Here is a 20,137-nt window from a genome sequence, read left to right on the forward strand (position 1 = left end):
TTTTTTTTTTTTTTTATTTATTTTTTTTTTATTGAAATTACTCATTTTACCCCGAATTTTCGAGGAATTACGTGTTGAAAAGCAACACAACTTCGCATTTTACCTTATTACCAGAGCGAAGAAATGAAAATAATTATAAAAATTAATTCATTTGCCCTAGTAACAATCGTTTTCTTTGTTACATTAGGTGTTTTATTTTTAGTATGTATATTCAAAACATGATTGTAATAAAGTTAAACTGAAATATTTTTATTCAAAATAAGAAATTGCTCGCTTCATTTTGTGAACGTCAAATAATTTACCACCAGTTCACTAACGTTAATTTCTCAGACCTCAGAAGAACTGGAGCAAGAAACTCAGCAGGTCTTTTTTTAATAAATAATTATATACAAATACAAATTTAATTATTTGCGACAATGATACCTTTGAAACAAACTGGAGCTTACCATAAAATTAGCTCCAGCTTTTTGTTATCCATATATTATTTTAAAAGAACCCTATATTTAAGACGTAGATTAGTTGTCGATATAATATGCATATGCACCAGAATACACGACAGTAGCAGATATTTTAATTATGCACTAAAGTTCAATAAAATCAAGTTCTCAGGTCTTAGGGATTTTTGGTGTGACTCAGAGATGAGTCATGGGTTTGGCGCAGCAAAGAAAGCATTTAAGACGGCATTCTTGCGCGCACTGGTATAGACGAGGAATCCTATTATGATTACTGAACGGTTTATGACCTTATCTGCTAGAACTATTTGAAAATATTAAGGATATTTGTGATTCATTGTAATGTTAAATGTATGTAGATTCGACATTCGTATTGCAACAATTGTTAAAAATTGCTGGAAAATCCAAACTTATTTTATGTATTAAATCAGCTTTACGCTGTTACTTACAGCTCCAAATCTGACAACAGGATAGGTGGAGGAAACCTAAGACACTCCGTTCCCCACCTTCTGCCGAATTCTGAAAGTATTGCTTGTTGACTGGCAGAACACTACGCCGCACTTTGCCTCGACACCAAAGCGAAGAAATGAACATATAAATTTAAATAAATATTTAATTTCCCCGAGTGAACATCGAACCCACTACCAGTCGCATTTACAGTCACACTTTGTGCTCCTGCGCAGCGTCTAGCCTTTATAGTTTTTATTATTTAATTATATAAGAAATTGTTGTGATAAAGAAATCATGTCAATTTTAGAAACAAACGGCGAAAGATCTTAATTTCCTAAGTGCGATCGAATAAAAACGTCCCAATGCGTAACAGGTGCTAAAATAACAGGTATTCGTGGAAAATCGCGTGCGCGGGTACAAAAAACGAGTCGGCGCGGGCCCGGGCGCCTCTATCAGTGAAATCGTAGAAAGCAGAACTTAGGAGGGGACGTCCACACGCACTGTTGGTTCTAGTCAATGATATTGTATGATGTTCTCTATTACTAAAACCAGCGAATCGTCAGCAGTTGATAATAAATAACTATATTATTTTTACAGAATTTTTCAATGACAAATCGAGTTTAAGCTTGATTTGAATGGGAATACGATTTTTTCATATTAGCTTCAGAGTTTATTTAGATGACAGAAATTGAAGCCAAACACAGTTCCCGTTGACAAATTCAGCGGAATGTGGGGAACACAGCGTCCTAACACTAGGTTCCCTCTGTCTACCCTGCTATACGTGGGATACAAATAACAATTAACCTTTTACAAAAACGTTTTCTTATTAAATCTAGTAATAATGAAAATGACCGTATATCTTTCAATACTAAAAGTATGAAATTTAAAACTATTTGCACGCACGCGTACGCTTGAATTTGCATAACTTGTCAATTTGCGTAAACACACCACCACTGTTCCACATGACAAGCCAGAAACGTACGTTAAATGGTTACGAAAAAATCGTAGCGCTAAAATGTACAAACGTGACCTACTATAAGATATAGACCTATTATTAAACTTAACTAAACTAAACTAAACTTAAATTAGTACATTCATAAAAACATACAAAAATAAAAACATTCATACATTAATAAGGAAATATTACGGCTTGTCGATTAATATAAGACGCATGAGAATACAAAAAAAAATAATTAATTTTTTTTTTTAGATACCGGACGAACCTTAAAACACCACTGTTAATTTTACAACAACTAGGATGTTTAGTATTTTTGATTTTTAACAAAATAAAACATTAATAAACAAAAAGCTGCGTCCAGTCATTTCTAAATACTACACCAAAAATGTTTTCATTGCGATTTCCGGAAGGAGGGCAACGGAGTATCTTAACACTAGCCCTCTGACTATTCCGCAAGGCTAAACAATATGTAAAGCTCCTCACTTTTTTAAAAAATGTTTTCTTCTGCAAAAAAAAGAGCTTCATGTTAATCAGCACAAATTTTCCATTTGTCCAGGACACAAGTAACAAGAACTTGAGACGAGAAGTAACAAGAAAGTTAACAAGAGTTCTACATCTCATTTTATAGTAGGGTAAACTGTTAAGATTGATTAAATATATAAAGCGACTTTCCCTAATATTGATAATTTTATAAACGAAATAATAATCGTAATAGTAAAAATAAATACGTATATATATGTTAGCTGTAAGAGACCGATATTTCCCAATATTTTATTGCTTAACCAATAACCTTAAAAAATATTTCAATAGTACACAAATAAAACAGACACACGTCCAAATCAAATCATCGTTGCAATGTAAGAGATTTTGACGAAAAAGTAATATGATACAGTAGTTTATATTACCTAGCATTGACAAGTTGCAAAACAAGCTCATAATATGCACACACAAACTATAATAGAGTAGACTACTTACGTAAGTAATGCTTGAAATATATTTCTATGTTTTTCACGCTGTATCCCGCACACAGCAGGGTAGGCAGAGAGTATCTACTGTTAAAACACACCGTTCCACATTTTCTGCCGAATTCTGGAAACTTTGTGTTGAGTGGCGGGACTTAACGCCGTGCTTTGCCTTATGGCATCGCCAGAGCGAAGAAATGAAAATATTCAATATTTAATTTCCTTGACTTGGAATCGAATCCACAACACGTCGCGTTTACATTTTGTGCCCCTATGTGCCCCTGCACCACGATTGACTACGTTTTTCTTTGATATATAACTTTAAATATTTTTGTGTGTATTTTAAATATAGAGTTTTAAGCTTATACGTTAAGCTCAAATGATTTATTTCCTCCTAATCTTTGTGATTTCATTTAGGTAAACTTCTCACAGTTACTTTTAACTTGGTCATCAACTGACCAATTCTTTTCAACGAAGTGGTTTAATACGAGATTCCCTCTGCCTACTCTGCTGTGTGCGGGATACAGCGTGAAGTGGTTTTTTTTATTGATGACCAAAAGATCATGAAAGTAGAGCCAGCAAGCTTTTTAAATTTTGCCGTCCGATTTAGTAGAAGATTTGCACACAATATTTCCATGGAAAAAAATCTGATATGAACCTGCACAACCAGGATAACGATAACGAATACTTTAAGGCATATTTTTTTACCTCAATTATTTTGCCTCTACCTAGGCTATTTGTTCAAGCAAATACTGTTGCTTTCATTGCAAGACGCAAACTCCTCCTCCTCCTCGTCCTCCTCCTCCTCCTCCTCCTCCTCCTCCTCCTCCTCCAATTCTAAATGATAGTGTTCTCTAATTTACTACTCTAGTAAATAATTACAACATTACAACATTCGATTATATAAGCTCGTTAACGATTTTATACTTATCTTAATTCTCAATATTTATTTTAGAAATAGACGATAAAAATATCCAAACAATTTCCGCTCCGGAAGTGAGGGGATTGTAACTATCATCTAAAGTTTGCTACTTTTACAAATACAATATTTTTAACGTTAATATTTATACTATTATAAATATTTTTATCTTTTGACCACTTTCCATCCGGGATATTGATATTTTTTTATCTATTTATTTACATTGTACACAATCATTTAAATAAAGAAAATAAAGGAAAACAAAGAAAAATAAAAACACTCGGTGATTTCTTCCAGAAAACCTTTAGAATATGGGTAATGTCCATCAATAAACATAAATAATCCTCAAATTCATACGTAAATATAATACACATAAATAAAAACATCGAAAAATACATACTACTGTTGAGTGGCGTAACTCAACGCCGGTCTTGCCATAGCAGGTAAGACAAAGTGCGGCCCACGATCATCTTGTTTACACTTTACAGTCAAACCCTGTCTCATTTCACCAGCACCATGGCCTCGTATACCTTAACCCTAAATAATAGAATTCTCCAATAAGAAAACTTATTTTAAAAGACAAATCCAGACAATCTCCACATCTTTATGGAGTCTATTAATTTGAATGTTTATTGTAATTCTATATCAAAAGCCTTGAATTTATTCAATAGAACTTTATTTGTTTTTCATTCACAAGTCAATTTTCTCAATTTGTATGCTAGTGTGTGAATAGAAGGTAAAGGTGTGGTTTGAAATAACAAGGCAATTTGGTTATCATATATGGTAGTGGATTCGATTTTTGCTAATCGTAAAATTTATGTTGATTTATATACCTACGTACAAACAAATATTTATTTATGCAATACTAAATCAGCTCGTCGCTATATGCGGCACATAGCAAAATATACATTGTCATAGTAAACATAGTGACAATCATACGATAGAAACGAGAAATAAAGATAAGATTGTTACTCCAAGTTTTCGCCTCCAAAAAGTTAATAAATCTTTTATGGGTCTGAGCGTACGTGTATATAATAAAATTCCACAGTGTATTCTAGATTTGCCACTTCCAAAATTTAAAATATCAGTAAAAAAAACTCTGACAAGTAAAGCTTATTACACTGTTCAAGAATACTTAGAAGACAAACATGTATGGAATTAATGTCTATTGAATGTAATGCAGGATAGCTGCCAACTAATGTAATAGATTGTACCATTGATTTTGAAAAGAGCAACTGTTGAGTTTCTTGCCGGCTCTTCTCAGCAGAACTGCCTTCCGAACCGGTGGTAGCTTTTTGTTCATATGTTCCTTCCACGATTCAAAAGTGCTTATTATAAGTTTATTTGAATAAAGAATATTTTGAATTTGAATTTGAATAGCTTGGTTCACAGAGGGAATCTAGTGTTAAGACACTCCGGTCCCCATTTTCCGCGGAATTCTGTGGGCATTGCCTATAAAATAAATCTCTAAAGCGAATTCACTATTAGACAAATCGATGACATCATCTAGAGTAATTTAATAATTTAAAAAATAACGTTATCTTCAATACCGAGAACCCAAATCTAATATTATTATCTATAAATAAACTAATTATTACTTATATTCAAATAACAATAGTGGTTTGCCAATATCGAGCTTGGAGTAACCTTCACAATCAAATTTAGTGATTTGGCATTTTAGTAATTACGTTTAATCCTATGACAATAAACGTGTGGGCGGGCTCCGTCTGTCATCCAGGACACTTGTTTCCTTATTACGTCATACCCGCCTTATAAATTTTAGAAATAATGATAAAAAAATATATTTAGCTTAAGACACTCCGTTTCCCACTTGTTAATAACATGTAAAACATGTAAATGTAAAACGTATAAATATATTGAAGTCAGTCATGGCGCAGGGGCACAAAATGAAAACGCGACTGATTGTGTGGTTCAATTTCTTTTCTAGGAAACGAAATATTGGTGTAGAGGCCAAACGCGGCGTTAAGTTCCGCTATTCAACGCAAAATGCCGCCACAATTCGGCGGAAAATAAGGAATTGAATGTCTTAACACTAGGTTCCCTCTGCCTAGTCAGCCGTGTGCGGGACATAGCGTGACGCTAAAAACAAATCAAACAGACATGTTTAAGAGAAATTCGACTATCATCATCTCCAGTATAATTTTAGCCTACCACGCCTACTAAAAATGAAATATAAAACATTATATAACATCATTACAGAAGTGTCATCAACCTCTAGGTATATCATAATATGCGAATGTCATCGATACAATCTGGATCACGAATCCACGAACATGCCCACGGCGACGAAAGCCTCGTAAATAGGTACTTACCTAAGAAAACCACACGTGTTCTATTACAACCAATGAGGTTTGTAAAATAGGTAGCTTGTGAAACATAATATTAGCGTAAATAACGAGAAAAAAAGTTATAATATTTACTATACCTAATATCTCCACCGTTTAAAGATATAGTATTTTTCAAATCACGTATTTTTCAAATCACATTCGTCGTGGCGCAGCGGCTCAAGGGTGTGACTGTACCGTGACGGTTGTGGGTTCGATCCCCACTCGAGGAAGTAAATTATTTATTTACATTTATATTTCCATTTCTTCGCTCTGGTGTCGAGGTAAAGTGCGGCGCTGCGTTCTGCTACTCAACACGCAATGCCTTTAGAATTCGGCAGAAAGTAGGGAACGGAGTGTTTTAACACTAGGTTCCCTCTGCCTACCCTGCTGTGTGCGGGATACAGCTTGAAGCTGATTTAATTTTGATTTAGTACGAACGAACGAAGTAACGAATGTAAAATCTTTATGAAAAAGCAGCAATTCAAATAACATGTCTATATATTTTAAACATATGACTATATGTACGAATAATTGTTAAGTTTTTAAAAATATGGTTGAATATAACGCAATACAAAAATTTTAACTTCAAAGCTACAGGAAAACAATGCTTGTAACAGCCGAGAGAGAGAGAGAGAGTGACACGGCCAATCTTCCGGCCCATTAGCATTGAATGGCGGCGCGTGCGCAGGCGCGTGTCATTGTCGCGAGCCGCCATCGAACCCGCACTGAATCAATCTTATTCCTCTCCGTATAACGTATTGTTCTCGATTAAACGTAATGACCACGTTTAATATGAACGTAATGAGTTAAGGTCAAAGGCGTGAAGTAAAAGATTACATCTCATTATACGTTTTAAAAGCCTCGACTTTTCCTGTGACGAAATTTTGTCAGACACGCGTGCATGTGCATTTCTCTTGGCTTTTATTAAGCTGAATTTACATTTACAATACACGTTGATTATATAACATTAGATTTTTATAATAGTGTAATCATTAATAAAGACATAGTCATCCCCTAGAATTTGAATGACGCAAGCGTATAGACAGCTACAAGAAAATGTTCTATTAAAACTATAACTCACCGGTAACTCGAGATATTCGCTGATGGTGTACTTCGCAGCACCTCGCCTGATGTCAGCCAAAGCAGCAAAATGTTCATCACGTCGGATTTTTCGTCTTAACAATGCTCTTGCATACGGATACGCCGACAGATATTCGCCATACGCATCAAGCAATTCACCCATGAAGAGCTGCCTTAATAATATAGTACTTTCATTCAGGTCCCCATCAGCTGGCGGTGGTGGCAATTCACGACACTTTAAGGAATCAGGTATAATCTTCGGAATAAATGAACTGACGCCACTCGTTGATTCGCAAGATGTGTATGCCCCAGTCGAATCACTCGAACCACACTTGGAGAAAGGGAATACAGATGAATTACTTTTTTCACTACTCGCTGAACTTTGCCGCGTGGTACTAGAGTTTTCATAATAGTCTGGATATTGAAGTTCTGATTGACACTCGGTCGAAGGCGACAATTCTTCCGCAACAATGTTGTTATAAACTGTATTTTTTATGCAGTCGTATAGGTCTTCTATCGATTCATATGGCGTTATACTTCCACAAGACTCATCTTCATCATCACGTAGTGTTTCATAGATATCCTCATTTCGTCGCTTAGCTATAGGCGTCAAAGCGGAATCAGATCTACTTCGTTTCACATTTGGAACTTGGTCGTATCCGAAATCAGCTGGATTCAAAAAGTCCCACCTGACATTAGACCACACATTGTCAGTAAGATCTGCCGATATCCTATGATCTGCACAGCACTGTCCGCCGCTTCTTATAGTGACAGTGGTTACGTTGCCATTGCTCTCTACAATAGAATCATCTGCAATCGATTCACAGCTGTCAGCTGGAATGTCAACAACTACTCTGCGCATTGCTGAGCACACTGACGAAATGCTGGAATGATTATCATCGTCCAATTTATTATTAATAAGATTTTCGTCATTACAATCAGAGTTTGTTATGACAGAAGACAAATCTATATCATGTTGTGATAATATTCCCTCTTGGATCAGTTCTGTGAGTATACTTTTAGAATTTTTCTCGTGGGCATCTTCAATAGTTTTTGTTTCGAGTTCTTTTTTACAATCTTCGTCATCCATTTTATTTTTTATTAAACCAGAATCTATATATTTTCTCATTCTCTGTGTGAGAGCATCGCTTGCTTCAGAAACAGATTCTAAGTAATAGAAAAGAAGATGATATTCTTCTTTATTAATAACAGACGCGCGAAGAAGTGGTTTTCCGAAAAGTTCAAGTGCGGAAAATAGCGTTGACGCTGAAACAAAAAGAAAATAATATAATATATAATTCGTGAAAATTTTATTTATTAAATTAATAATTCGAATGAATAAAACAAAATGAATATTTAAAAAAATGAAAATATTTTAAGAGAACATAATCTTAGGATGCTTTCCAAGAGGCACGGGTTCAAATCCACGTTCAAATGTTATGAATACCGTTCACACACGTTCAAATCTTATAATGTTAATAATGATACCTAAGCGCGGTATTGTGTGTTGAGTTAGTTACTCAACACACAATACCTCCAGAAGTCGGCGAAAGGGGGAAACGGAGTTCCTTAGCACTAGGTACCCTCTGCCTACCCTACTATCTGCAGGATAAGGCCTAAAGTTGAAAAAACCTAAACATAGTGCCATTAGTTATTATATAAAATAAAAAAATAGGTCATATGCTCATACAAATATTCTGTAACAGCACGGGCCCTAAACAAATCTAAACACCACAGCAAGAACACAAGTAAACAGGCACTATTAATCAGTATGGGAGTCACGGTAGCTGCATCAGGCTTGCATACAAGTGGTTTCTGCGAAAGATTACCGGACAATAGCGCCTATCATTATTGCCAAACAGCTTTCTACAAACATCGGTTGGTTGCCGCCTGAATACTCAATAGTTCGTACAGTAAACGCCGAGGTTGTCGGCGATAAGAAAGTAAAACAAACACCGTTTGAACTTAGATAGGTAAGTCTTGTGTAACTGAGATGTGGATGTAATTGATATTTACTTATTTAATAGATTTTTTTTTCAGGATCACGTTGCAACCTGGCGTTAGGACAGTCCGTTCTCTGAGTTTTCGAGGTATTGCGAGATTTTCCTTGTTACCAGGAAGAAGAACTTAAAATACTAATAAATAAGAGTTCATTTCCCCGAGTGGGAATAGAACCCACAACCGCCGTCGCGTTTATAGTCACACTATTTTACCACTGCGCCACCAAAGCCTCAACCAAAATAACTTTTTAGTTAATAATAATTAATCATTATATAAATACTAAATAAATATATGCAGCTATACGTTTTCACGGATAGTTAAATAGACTTAACAAAATTATCATAATTATAACTTACCATAAATCTTTTCCCACGCAAGGAAAACTTCGAGATCTTTCCCATCCCATTGCGGTGGTTCATTCTCAACTACCAGCACTTCACCTTCTAACGACATTGCCGACGCCCGTGGTTCCACCGGTGCTTTTGAACCTCCTAGGAAGAGAAGAGCTGTAGGTGGCGCAATCGTCATAGTAGGTGGTGGTAAAGGTTCTGACAACGGTAGATTCAACGGAGCTGATAAAGGTCCAGTTGGTGATCCAGCCAAGACTACTCCAACTTCATGAAGAGTTTCACAGACAACCTCTGCTACAGTACTGTGGCCCCATACTGTCACCTGTAACAATTAACATATGTAGGAATTAATTTTTTGCATTTATCATATGGTAATCTTTGTTCTCCTGGCATTAATCCCGGCTATTACCAGGGTCTGCCTTCCATATAATATGGTAATGTCTTTCATAATTTTAAATAAATGGTTTTATGTAAGCTTTATCGTATAAAATTAATTTTATATTTGCCTAAAATGTTTATAAATTATTGCATTACGGTTTAAGCTTCCCATGTCGTGATAAAATCTTAAGTAGAGGTTTATTTGTCTGTAGATCCATAACATGGAAAATATGCAGACAGCGAATTAGTTTTATTAGGTTTATATAATGCTAGTAGACAAAATTTATCTACGTTGTTTTAACGTGTCGTGTTCTCCTTAAGATTTCTCGAAACTAATCTTCTGTGGGCATCAACGGTCGACAGAAAAAACAAAAGTGCGGCCACTAGACACGTAATATTTCTTAGAAGTAGCAACTGTCTTATGTTTCAGGAACGTTAAATATTCCAATTATTTTTATATATAGATTTTAAACAATATGATTATAAATCCATATGGCTAGCTATTTACAACTTAAATAATATAATAAATTCAGTTCTAATATTTGGGGTATATATTATATTTAAATTACTAGGCATTTATTTAAAATATGTATATATGAGTAAAGCATACATTTTACGACGGGCAATTTAATTTCTCGATACCGCAAATAAATATAAAAGACTTTGTACATGTTTTTATATAGCAAACATGTAAATGTGAGCCTCGAAGACCTTGACTACCCGGGTTCATGGAGTTTTTTCCGTCCCTAGTGACGTCACACTCGAGTTATGCGCACGCGCACCTCCCCGCGCAAGTGTCTGCCGCACCCAAAAATGAACCTACAGGATAATGCGTTGATATTCTTATATCTTCAGAGTAAAAAAAAACTGAAACGAGCACCGTCCAACAAGAAACAGTAAGTTTTACGAAGCTAACACGTTTTAATATTAAGAGACTCAAGATGGTCTCGTTGTTTTGTTTTGTAAGTTAAGTCAGTTTCGTATTTTATCCTCTTACAACTTTTCAGCGTGATATATATGCATGTTACGAAGTATAATCGAACGACATTACGATAAATTCGCACACGACATTAATTTCGCACTAATGCGAAAATGTATTAATGTATTAATAATTAAAAAATTAATATCGATTTTTGATTAGGTACTAACATTACAGATAGAGAGGCACCATTAGTCATTTGTCTTCTGAGTAAGCCTTGAAAAGTAATAAAAATTGTAAGTAACATGGATCGACAACTATCAGTAAATAGGAACTGTATAGTAAAAAAAATATTAAAATTAAATAAAAAATATTTTCAACGTATTGACATAATATTTGTCAAATGATTTCTTATTTTTTCAGTATCTCTTTCTCAGTATAAATGCATGGCATACTTAAAAATTGTCGCTTATAGAACTATGAATTAAAATAAAAACAAGAATGGATTTATGAATCACTATACCCTTAAACCACCTCTAAATATTTAAAGCTGCTAATGCTTATAATTCGTTTAACAAAGCTCTTCAAAATATGTTTTTTTATTCCTCTCTTTAGACGGTAATTTAAACGATGAACTTTACATTAACCTCTAAGGAGGCAAATAGTATTAAATAAAGATGCCGTAGTTGCACAGCGGCTTAAGTGGTTATTAGGTTCAATTCTCACTCGAGGGAATATATTATTTCCATTTTGTTTTGAAAGGCGGAAAGTCCCCGTAGTGCTACGACCCTGTAGTGGAATTCTTAACACTCTAAACTGTGTGTCTTAATTTCTAATATTTAATTTTTACATAATATAATATTATAGACAACTAAGTGTCTATCCAAATTTTAAATGACTCTATCTTTTACTTTTATTTTTATTTTTGCATTTAAAAAAAACAAAGGTATGCAAAAAATTAAAATTGCTTAGCAAAAAGTTATAGTCTTTCAGTCACTCATAACAAGGTGAATGACCTTGGATTTCAGTGTACAATACTCGCTGTTCGAATAAAAATATAAAAGTTTCCGCTACGTAACTATCATTAGCCACTACTAGCTGCTTTATATTATATACCTATATACTAAAATTATTCGAACTGTATAATAAAATATTTTTTATACAAACAGTAAGAATTTGCTAAGGTTTTTCATAAAAAAAATCAATAATACAATAAGCAAACAATGTTTAATAAAATCACGCTGTATCCCACTCAGCAGGGTAGGCAGAGGGAACCTAGTGTTAAGACACTCCATTCCACACTTTCCGCCAAATTCTGGATGCCGCTCTTTGCCTCGACACTAGAGCGGAGAATTGAAAATGTTAATAAATACATATTTCATTTCCTCGATTTGGAGATTGAACCCACAAGTCTCGTTACAGTCACACCCTTGTGCCGCTGCGCCACGACGGCCTCACAATGTTTACTTTTAGTATTCTTAAATTTTTTATACTAGTCTTATCTTGTTGATCTATCAATATTTTATTCTAACAGTTTTTTTTTCATTCTCAATATTAATATGAATGCCTTCTCGTTAATACGTTTCGTTATTATATAATTATAGCGCCATCTAGTATACGAGAAGTGTAATATAAGTATAAAATGTTGTACATTGGAATTTCCGTAAGACGTAGTGTGTTTATAGGGCAACAGATGGCGTTATGGTAACAATTTTCGAAATACATAATTATAACATTAATTTATATAAATTTAATGTCGATAAATTTAACACATTATATATTTAGTATTATCACTAAATATAATAAACTTTAAAATATTTTGGAGGAAACATATATGTAGAAAATAGTTTAAAAAATAAAAAAGGTGCCGATTTTAATTATGCCTAGAAAAATTTCAATAACTTTAATATGAATTAATTTTATGAAATAGGGTAGCGATAAATTTATTCGATTCATGTCAAATAGATATTAATTCGACTGGTGAATATAATATTTCGGAAATTATTATCGAATACAATTGTTATATTCGTTAATCACAATGAAGTGGATTGTAGAAATTTTAGTAGGCAGGTATAGGCAAAATCCAAAATCTAATTTAATAAATTTCCAACGTAAACAGCTTGTAAAACATTAACTCTTAATATGGTCCGCTCAAAATGTTTATTCGAAAGTTGACGGCCTTTAAATTCGAAATTGTACGTGATATAAATATTTAAATATTTAAAGAGATCCTTGATGTCCTAAGAAACAGATAATTGTTTGTTATTTTCAAATATATTAATATAAAATATATTAGTTAAAACGTAAAAAAACGATTTTAAAATTTTATTTAAACCATGTGGCATTGTAGACAAAGGGAATCTAGTGTTAGACACTCCGCTCCCCACTTTCCACCGAATTCTAGAGACGCCGCGCTTTACCCCAACACCAGAGCGAAGAAAATGAAAATAGGTATAAAATATTTCATTTCCTCGCGTGGGAATCGAATCCACAACCTGTCGAGTACAGTCACATTCATTGTCCCTGCTCCACGCCCGGCCTCAAATTAATATTAGTTTTATCAAATTTTGTACATAAAAGGAAGTAATAAGTACTTTAAGGTGTCCTAATGTAATTCAGCAGTGGTTTTATGTAACTACGGAAGTACTTCGCACACCATATTAAGAAATGTCATGTAGAACTACCTTTGAGTCAGGTTTCATAGGTGTCTCCTCGTTAAATTACATATAACGTTAGTTAATCCTTTGAGTTTAAAAAAGAATTTAACTTCAATTAATTAAATATTTAAGAGGCCACAAAATGGTAAATCCGACGGTTGTGTTTCGATTCCCGGTCGAATAAATGAAAAAAAAAAACTAATAATTACGTATCTTACATTTTGTATTTCGTTTTTTACCAATTTACAACTGAATATAAGTTTCTACATATTATTATTTTTTTCAAATTCACATGCGTCTACTTAATATTATAATTATACGGATATTGCAAATTTTCTATCAATTATTCTTATTATTTAATTATTTGTTATTGTTTTTATAATCACCGTAAATTATATTTGAACTAGCAGCATAAGAGAAATCATATCAAATATCTAATGATATTATAGCATGCAATATCTATAATAAACAAACTGTATACTATGAATCCAGAAAAGTAAAGATTATCTTCATTAATAGTGACATACGTATTCTTTATCTCATTAAATAATCTTCTTATATTTTTTATTTATTCGAATAATAATAAATAGAGTTTATGTCATTTTATACTGTCGTAATAGTTAATACATCTTCTATTGTTCTTCTAATAATTAATATTCTATATATGGACCGTTTATTTTGAAAGTGGTGTAAGTCCATTTTTGAGAAAAAATGAGCTATCACGTAATTCATGCTTAATTTAATGTAATTTTTTTATTTATAACAAGTCCATGTTTAATTTCTCAAAAAAATCCCATGTTTTGTACAACTTTAAATCGGTCGGTTAATAAAATTGCATAATCATTGATTATGAAAGTGGTGTAAGTCCAATTGACAGAGGTATAGCAGATGGATGCCGATCTGTGTTTTGTTATTTTTCATTTATTTTATGTGTCCCGCGGACGATTTGCATTGTTTCCCATCCGTGTTTCCACTACTCGTAAGTTAAAAGATAGATATTAAAAAATAGAGAGATGTATTAGAAAATGTACAGCGCATAACCTGTGAGAAGAAAATAAATACGACAAGGCTGTATGACTCCGTATTTTTGCCCGTATTTTGGCGAATTAAAAAACAGCAAAAACAACAGTAGAACATCTTTTTGCAGAAAAATCCCCAATCTTTCTAATTTTATATTATTTAGGAGTTGAATTTTTAAATAAAATGTAGCCTATGTACTATTCCAATTCATACTCTAGCTGTGTATTAAATTTGAAACCAATCTATTACGTACTTTTGGCGATACCTTTACCCAAATAAAAAAACTTACAATGTTTCAGACTTATAATATTTATAGGATTACGTGTGATATTACGTGAAAAATGCCAAAATGCCAGACCTATTACGTACGAAAAATATAAAGACATGAAGCAGCTCTACCCTACATACCTCCGGTGCATCATGCATATTTTAATTGAGAATATGTAAATTCTTGTAATGACAATGTAATTGCCGTCTAAAATAAAATGTTATGTGTTGTTATGCGTATTTGTAAACAAAATTATATTAAAATGAAGTATATTTAAAGCGATATTTGATTTTTCAAAATTGAAATTAAACGATTTTTACAATTGCCTAATTTTGAAAGTGGTGTAAGTCCATTTGCAGCACATAAATATGTGTTATCGTAGTCTAATTAGCTAAAAACAAATTTATATAAACAAATTAAATGTTGATAAAACAATAGAAACAATGCCAGGCCTCATATGATTTGCCTATATTTTTAAATCAACAAATATACTAACCTTTAATTTTCTCGACACAAAAGAAAATGGACTTACACCACTTTCAAAATAAATGGGCCATATATATATATATATATATATATACCCCCATATATATATATATATATATACAGGCTGGAAGAGGCAGCGCTTCTTTTACTGAAACTGCATATAGGGTAAAATATTTCAAACCCAGAATTAAAAAAATTAATCAAGGTAGCTCAACAGTTTGGACGTAGGATTTTTTTTTCATTTCACGATTTTTATCCATACCTGTATTTCTTGTGACGCACACATACGCGACGATTCCGATTTGACAGGTAAGTGTGTGCGTGCCTATGTTATACTATACAAATGGCGTTTTATTTTAAAACAATAATTTTATTATTTATTTTGTTTGAAAAAATAACTTTTTCATTTTTGGGATTTTTTTTTTCCGAATTATATTAGGCTTTTATAGAGTAGTTAAAACTGTGATTTCATTTAAAGTGGTGCTGACAATTCCACCCTGTATAGTATAGTATATCAAAAAGATTTATTATAAGTTTACTAGCGACCCGTTCGCGGGTTCACTCGCTTGAATTTTACGCTTATTTATCTTACATTGAATTACGTTTTTGTTCTATATTCTAATAAGCTTGCAGCACTCATATGGTGACTTTTAATAAGAAATCTAGGAGTTACATTATAATTGTTTGTTTTGGCATATTGCTGTCAATTTTATTTGCCGTTTCTAACATTTTCATATTTCTTAAAACGATTGAAAATTATTGAAGTTTTAAATACAATTATGAAAGTGAATGTACGAGGAATTGCTCATTTACTAATTTATAACCAAACCGTATGCAGTTACGAAAGAAAAAGGGTGATAATGTGTGAAAAACAGGGAATGACCGATTTTCACGTTCGTAAATAAAATCATCGTTACCAAGAAACCGGGATCGACATAAACACTTTTGTTGATACAAAAGTTATTTATACTTTATTAAATAACATGACAACTAAAATTGCAGAGAAAAATGAGTTTTGCCCTCTCGCCTTAATGCATAGCTTTCTAAATCCACTATGCGGTCGATTAACAACTACATTATACTGATGTACTTACGTTTTTAAATATATTTGATGCATGCGAAATGATTTTAGCATTTTAATCTTAGAAGTAATTTAAAAAAATATTTATACATCTGCATTATGTATTATAAATACAAATATTTAAAAATCTTTTAAATAAATAGTATATAAAAAGTAAGTAATACATATTTAAATAAAAAGGTAAATATACATTTATGTATTTACGTCAATGTTGCAGCTCATAAAAACAACAGAGAATTATTCTTCTCTAATCTATTTTGTTTTACGTTGTATAAATATGGAATACAATTTAATATTATTTATATTTTATCTGTCGTGATTTTTAAAAATGGAAGACCACTTTCGTTTATTAATTTGTGTCAGTCTCTTTCACTCAGTAGCCTGTTTATGTCACACTGACGATTGACATACGTCTACAAATAAATAAATGTCTTTACGTAAAGTTTTATTTAGGTATACTATCTTACAAATATTAATTCGTCATTAATTTACCTATTTCATAAAAATATTTTAGAATTTGATTACATTTTGTATTTTTTTCAGCTTTACGCTGTATCCCGCTTGTTACAGCGTACGCAGAGGAAGCCTAATTCTGGAGGCGTTGGGAGGCGGAACTTAACTCTGCGCATTGCCAGCACCAGAGCGAAGGAATCAAACACACAACCTGTCGCATCTACAATCACACTTTGTGGCCCCGCGCTACGACTAGCCCCAATATTATATTAAGGTATAAAATTATTAAAATTTAATAAGACATGTGTAAAAGGAGCCTAATATTTTGCTCGGCAAATGAGTGTGGACAGGCCGCTCAGGCCGCCTGACACACTTTCCAGTGTCGCGCTCGCGGACGATGTTATAATTATTTTATCAACATAAGAACACATGCCCGCGCTCGAATTTCGTGCGTATCGGAATGTTGTTTACATATTTTTTCTTTCTTTTTTAATTTTCGTTTAATATTGATTAGTGACATTGACCTATTTTCTAATCAATTATTTTATATTATTTGCATATACTGCAATAAGTAGAACAACAGGAAAACTTAGAACAGAAAGAAAAAAAAAAGAAACTTTTGAAGAACTTTCTCTCTTCTTGTCCTTATGTCAGTACAGATAATAAATATCATAAAAAAAATAAATCAAAATTGGACTTGTCCAATGCACAAATTTATATATATTTTTTATATTTCTGAAAACATCTATATACAGGGTGTCCCAGGAGCCAACGATAAAACGAAACCAGGTGATAGACCAAGTCGTGACAGTTATGAGAAAAATATAAAAAAAAATCTTTGTCATGTATTTTTCATATTATATTGATTTTAAAAAATATCGCAAAAACAGACACCCTGTGATGGTTTTTCAAGTCCCAGGACTACAAATATTACTCTTTGTTCATTTTTTTTTCTGTAATGTAATCATGAGTAACCCTTCTGTGAATTACAGTTTAAGATTTAAACATACCTGCATCAGTTTTCAATAAAATGTGGTGTTTTTGCCAAACATTAAATTCAAAATATTTAGTACACCCAACTTTAACCGACTGTACTATAAAAAAAATGTACTACACTGTTTTTGCAAGTAACTTTAAAAGTTGGCGCATTTAATCTGGATTCCGAAATGGTACGACACCTGCTGGATTACTTCTATGTTGAAGAGAGAAAAATCGAAATACCCGATAATCGGGATGACGTTCAGCTTTTTGGTATCTTTTCCGATACATTCTAGCTGCAGCATTTGCGTTACATAACCATTCTCCATGAATGAAATGCATATTGGCAACGTGTCAAAGACCGAGTATATGGCCTGCGAGAGCCCGGATTCGAGCACTGTTCTTATAATTCCTGGACCAGCCCCTAAGTCGGATAAGCGTTGCCTGGGCTAAGTGTTTAGTTTAGGGAGGTCACTGGTGTGGTCTGTGATCGCAGGATACTTTCCAAACTCTTATCCGTCTTATAGAGATCGTGATCGATGACTCCAGACTCGTGCATGACGGATCCAAGGTACCTGAACTTTTCCAACTTAGGGGATGACCCAGGACTTATAAGGACAGTGCTCGAGTCCGGGGTCTTGCAGGCGATATACTCGGTCTTTGACACATTGCCAATATGCATTTCATTCATGGAGAATGGTTATGTAACGCAAATGCTGCAGCTAGAATGTATCGGAAAAGATACCAAAAAGCTGAACGTCATCCCGATTATCGTGTATTTCGTATCGTTATTTTTCTCTCTTCAACAAAGAAGTAATCCAGCAAGTGTCGTACCATTTCGGAATCCAGATTAAATGCGCCAACTTTTAAAGTTACTTGCAAAAACAGTGTAGTACATTTTTTTTATAGTACAGTCGGTTAAAGTTGGGTGTACTAAATATTTTGAATTTAATGTTTGGCAAAAACACCACATTTTATTGAAAACTGATGCAGGTATGTTTAAATCTTAAACTGTAATTCACAGAAGGGTTACTCATGATTACATTACAGAAAAAAAAATGAACAAAGAGTAATATTTGTAGTCCTGGGACTTGAAAAACCATCACAGGGTGTCGGTTTTTGCGATATTTTTTAAAATCAATATAATATGAAAAATACATGACAAAGATTTTTTTTTATATTTTTCTCATAACTGTCACGACTTGGTCTATCACCTGGTTTCGTTTTATCGTTGGCTCCTGGGACACCCTGTATATAAAAGGACTTGTCCTCACTGACTGAGGTAAGACGCGCGCACAGCCGTAACCGCTGATGGTAGAAACGTGAAATTTGGACCAAAGTTTACTTTCATAATCTGGACATCCACTAAGAAGGGATTTTGAAAAATTTTAACACGAAAGGGGTGAAATAGGGGTTCAAAGTTTGTATGGAAAAAAATTTAAATCGGCACCGATTCTTATAAAATTTGAAATTTAGATTTTTAAAAGTATTTAATTGAACACGTGTTTCATCGTTTTCTAGAATTCTCCCGCTAAGGGTGCAAATAAGGGGTTGAAAGTTTGTATAGGTTTTTTTTAAATCGTCACCAATTTTTATTAAATTTGAAATTCAGACTCTTAAACGTATATAATTAAACACATGTTTCATGGTTTTCTAGAATTCACCCCCTAAGGGTGCAAATAAGGGGTTGAAAGTTTGTATTTAAAAATCTTTAAATCGCCACCGATTTTTATAAAATTTGAAATTTAGACTCTTAAAAATATTTCATTGAACACATGTTTCATGGGTTTTTAGAATTCACCCTTAAATCCGCAAGCGAAGCTGCGCACGTCCGCTAGTATTTATATAAAACAGTGTATTACTATCACCTACTATTAGAAGCGAACTTAGGAACCGTCAAGGGTCGTTTATCATTCACCCTGGAAAATCATTTCCGACCTTTGTCAACTTTACTTTCTAATAGTGGCACACTGCTCGAGTTTTAACGATGGCGACGCGCTCTCATTATCCGCAAACCAAGAAAGACCCTTTAAACAAATAGGTTATGGCGGTAAAGATGGCATGACAAACATCTCTAATGTAATCTCTCTATCTCTCTCTAAACATCTCTAAGTCTAACAAATAGATGGCTATTACTGTTTTTAGTATGTACAAAAGTCAGCTTCCCGCTGTATCCCACACAGCAGAATAGAGGGAACCTACTGTAAAGATACTCCGTTGTTTATTTTCGAGTGTTGAGTGGCGAAACTCAAAGTGGAGGAATGAAAATGAATTTAAATAAATATTTCATTTCTTGATCCGGGATTGAACCTACAGCCAAACGCTTTTAAAGTCACACATTTGTGTCGCTGCGCACACAGTGTGTACACATAATATA

The 20,137-nt window shown here is 33.3% G+C and overlaps 1 protein-coding gene across 1 annotated transcript in view; it reads right to left on the reverse strand.

Moving 5' to 3' along the window:
- LOC146539009 (uncharacterized) overlaps nt 1-20,137 on the reverse strand; it is a 109,254-nt gene that overhangs the window by 56,501 nt on the left and 32,616 nt on the right. Inside the window, exons 2-3 of the mRNA XM_085185305.1 lie at nt 9,527-9,842; nt 7,171-8,435 (exon numbers count right to left, since the gene is read on the reverse strand). Of these exons, the coding sequence (XP_085041431.1) occupies nt 7,171-8,435; nt 9,527-9,842 (1,581 nt within the window). The remainder of the gene's footprint in view (nt 1-7,170; nt 8,436-9,526; nt 9,843-20,137) is intronic.

The sequence above is a fragment of the Heliconius melpomene genome, chromosome 5 (assembly GCF_056956725.1).
Source record: "Heliconius melpomene rosina isolate 202511_hmr_F chromosome 5, ASM5695672v1, whole genome shotgun sequence".
NCBI lineage: Eukaryota > Metazoa > Arthropoda > Insecta > Lepidoptera > Nymphalidae > Heliconius > Heliconius melpomene.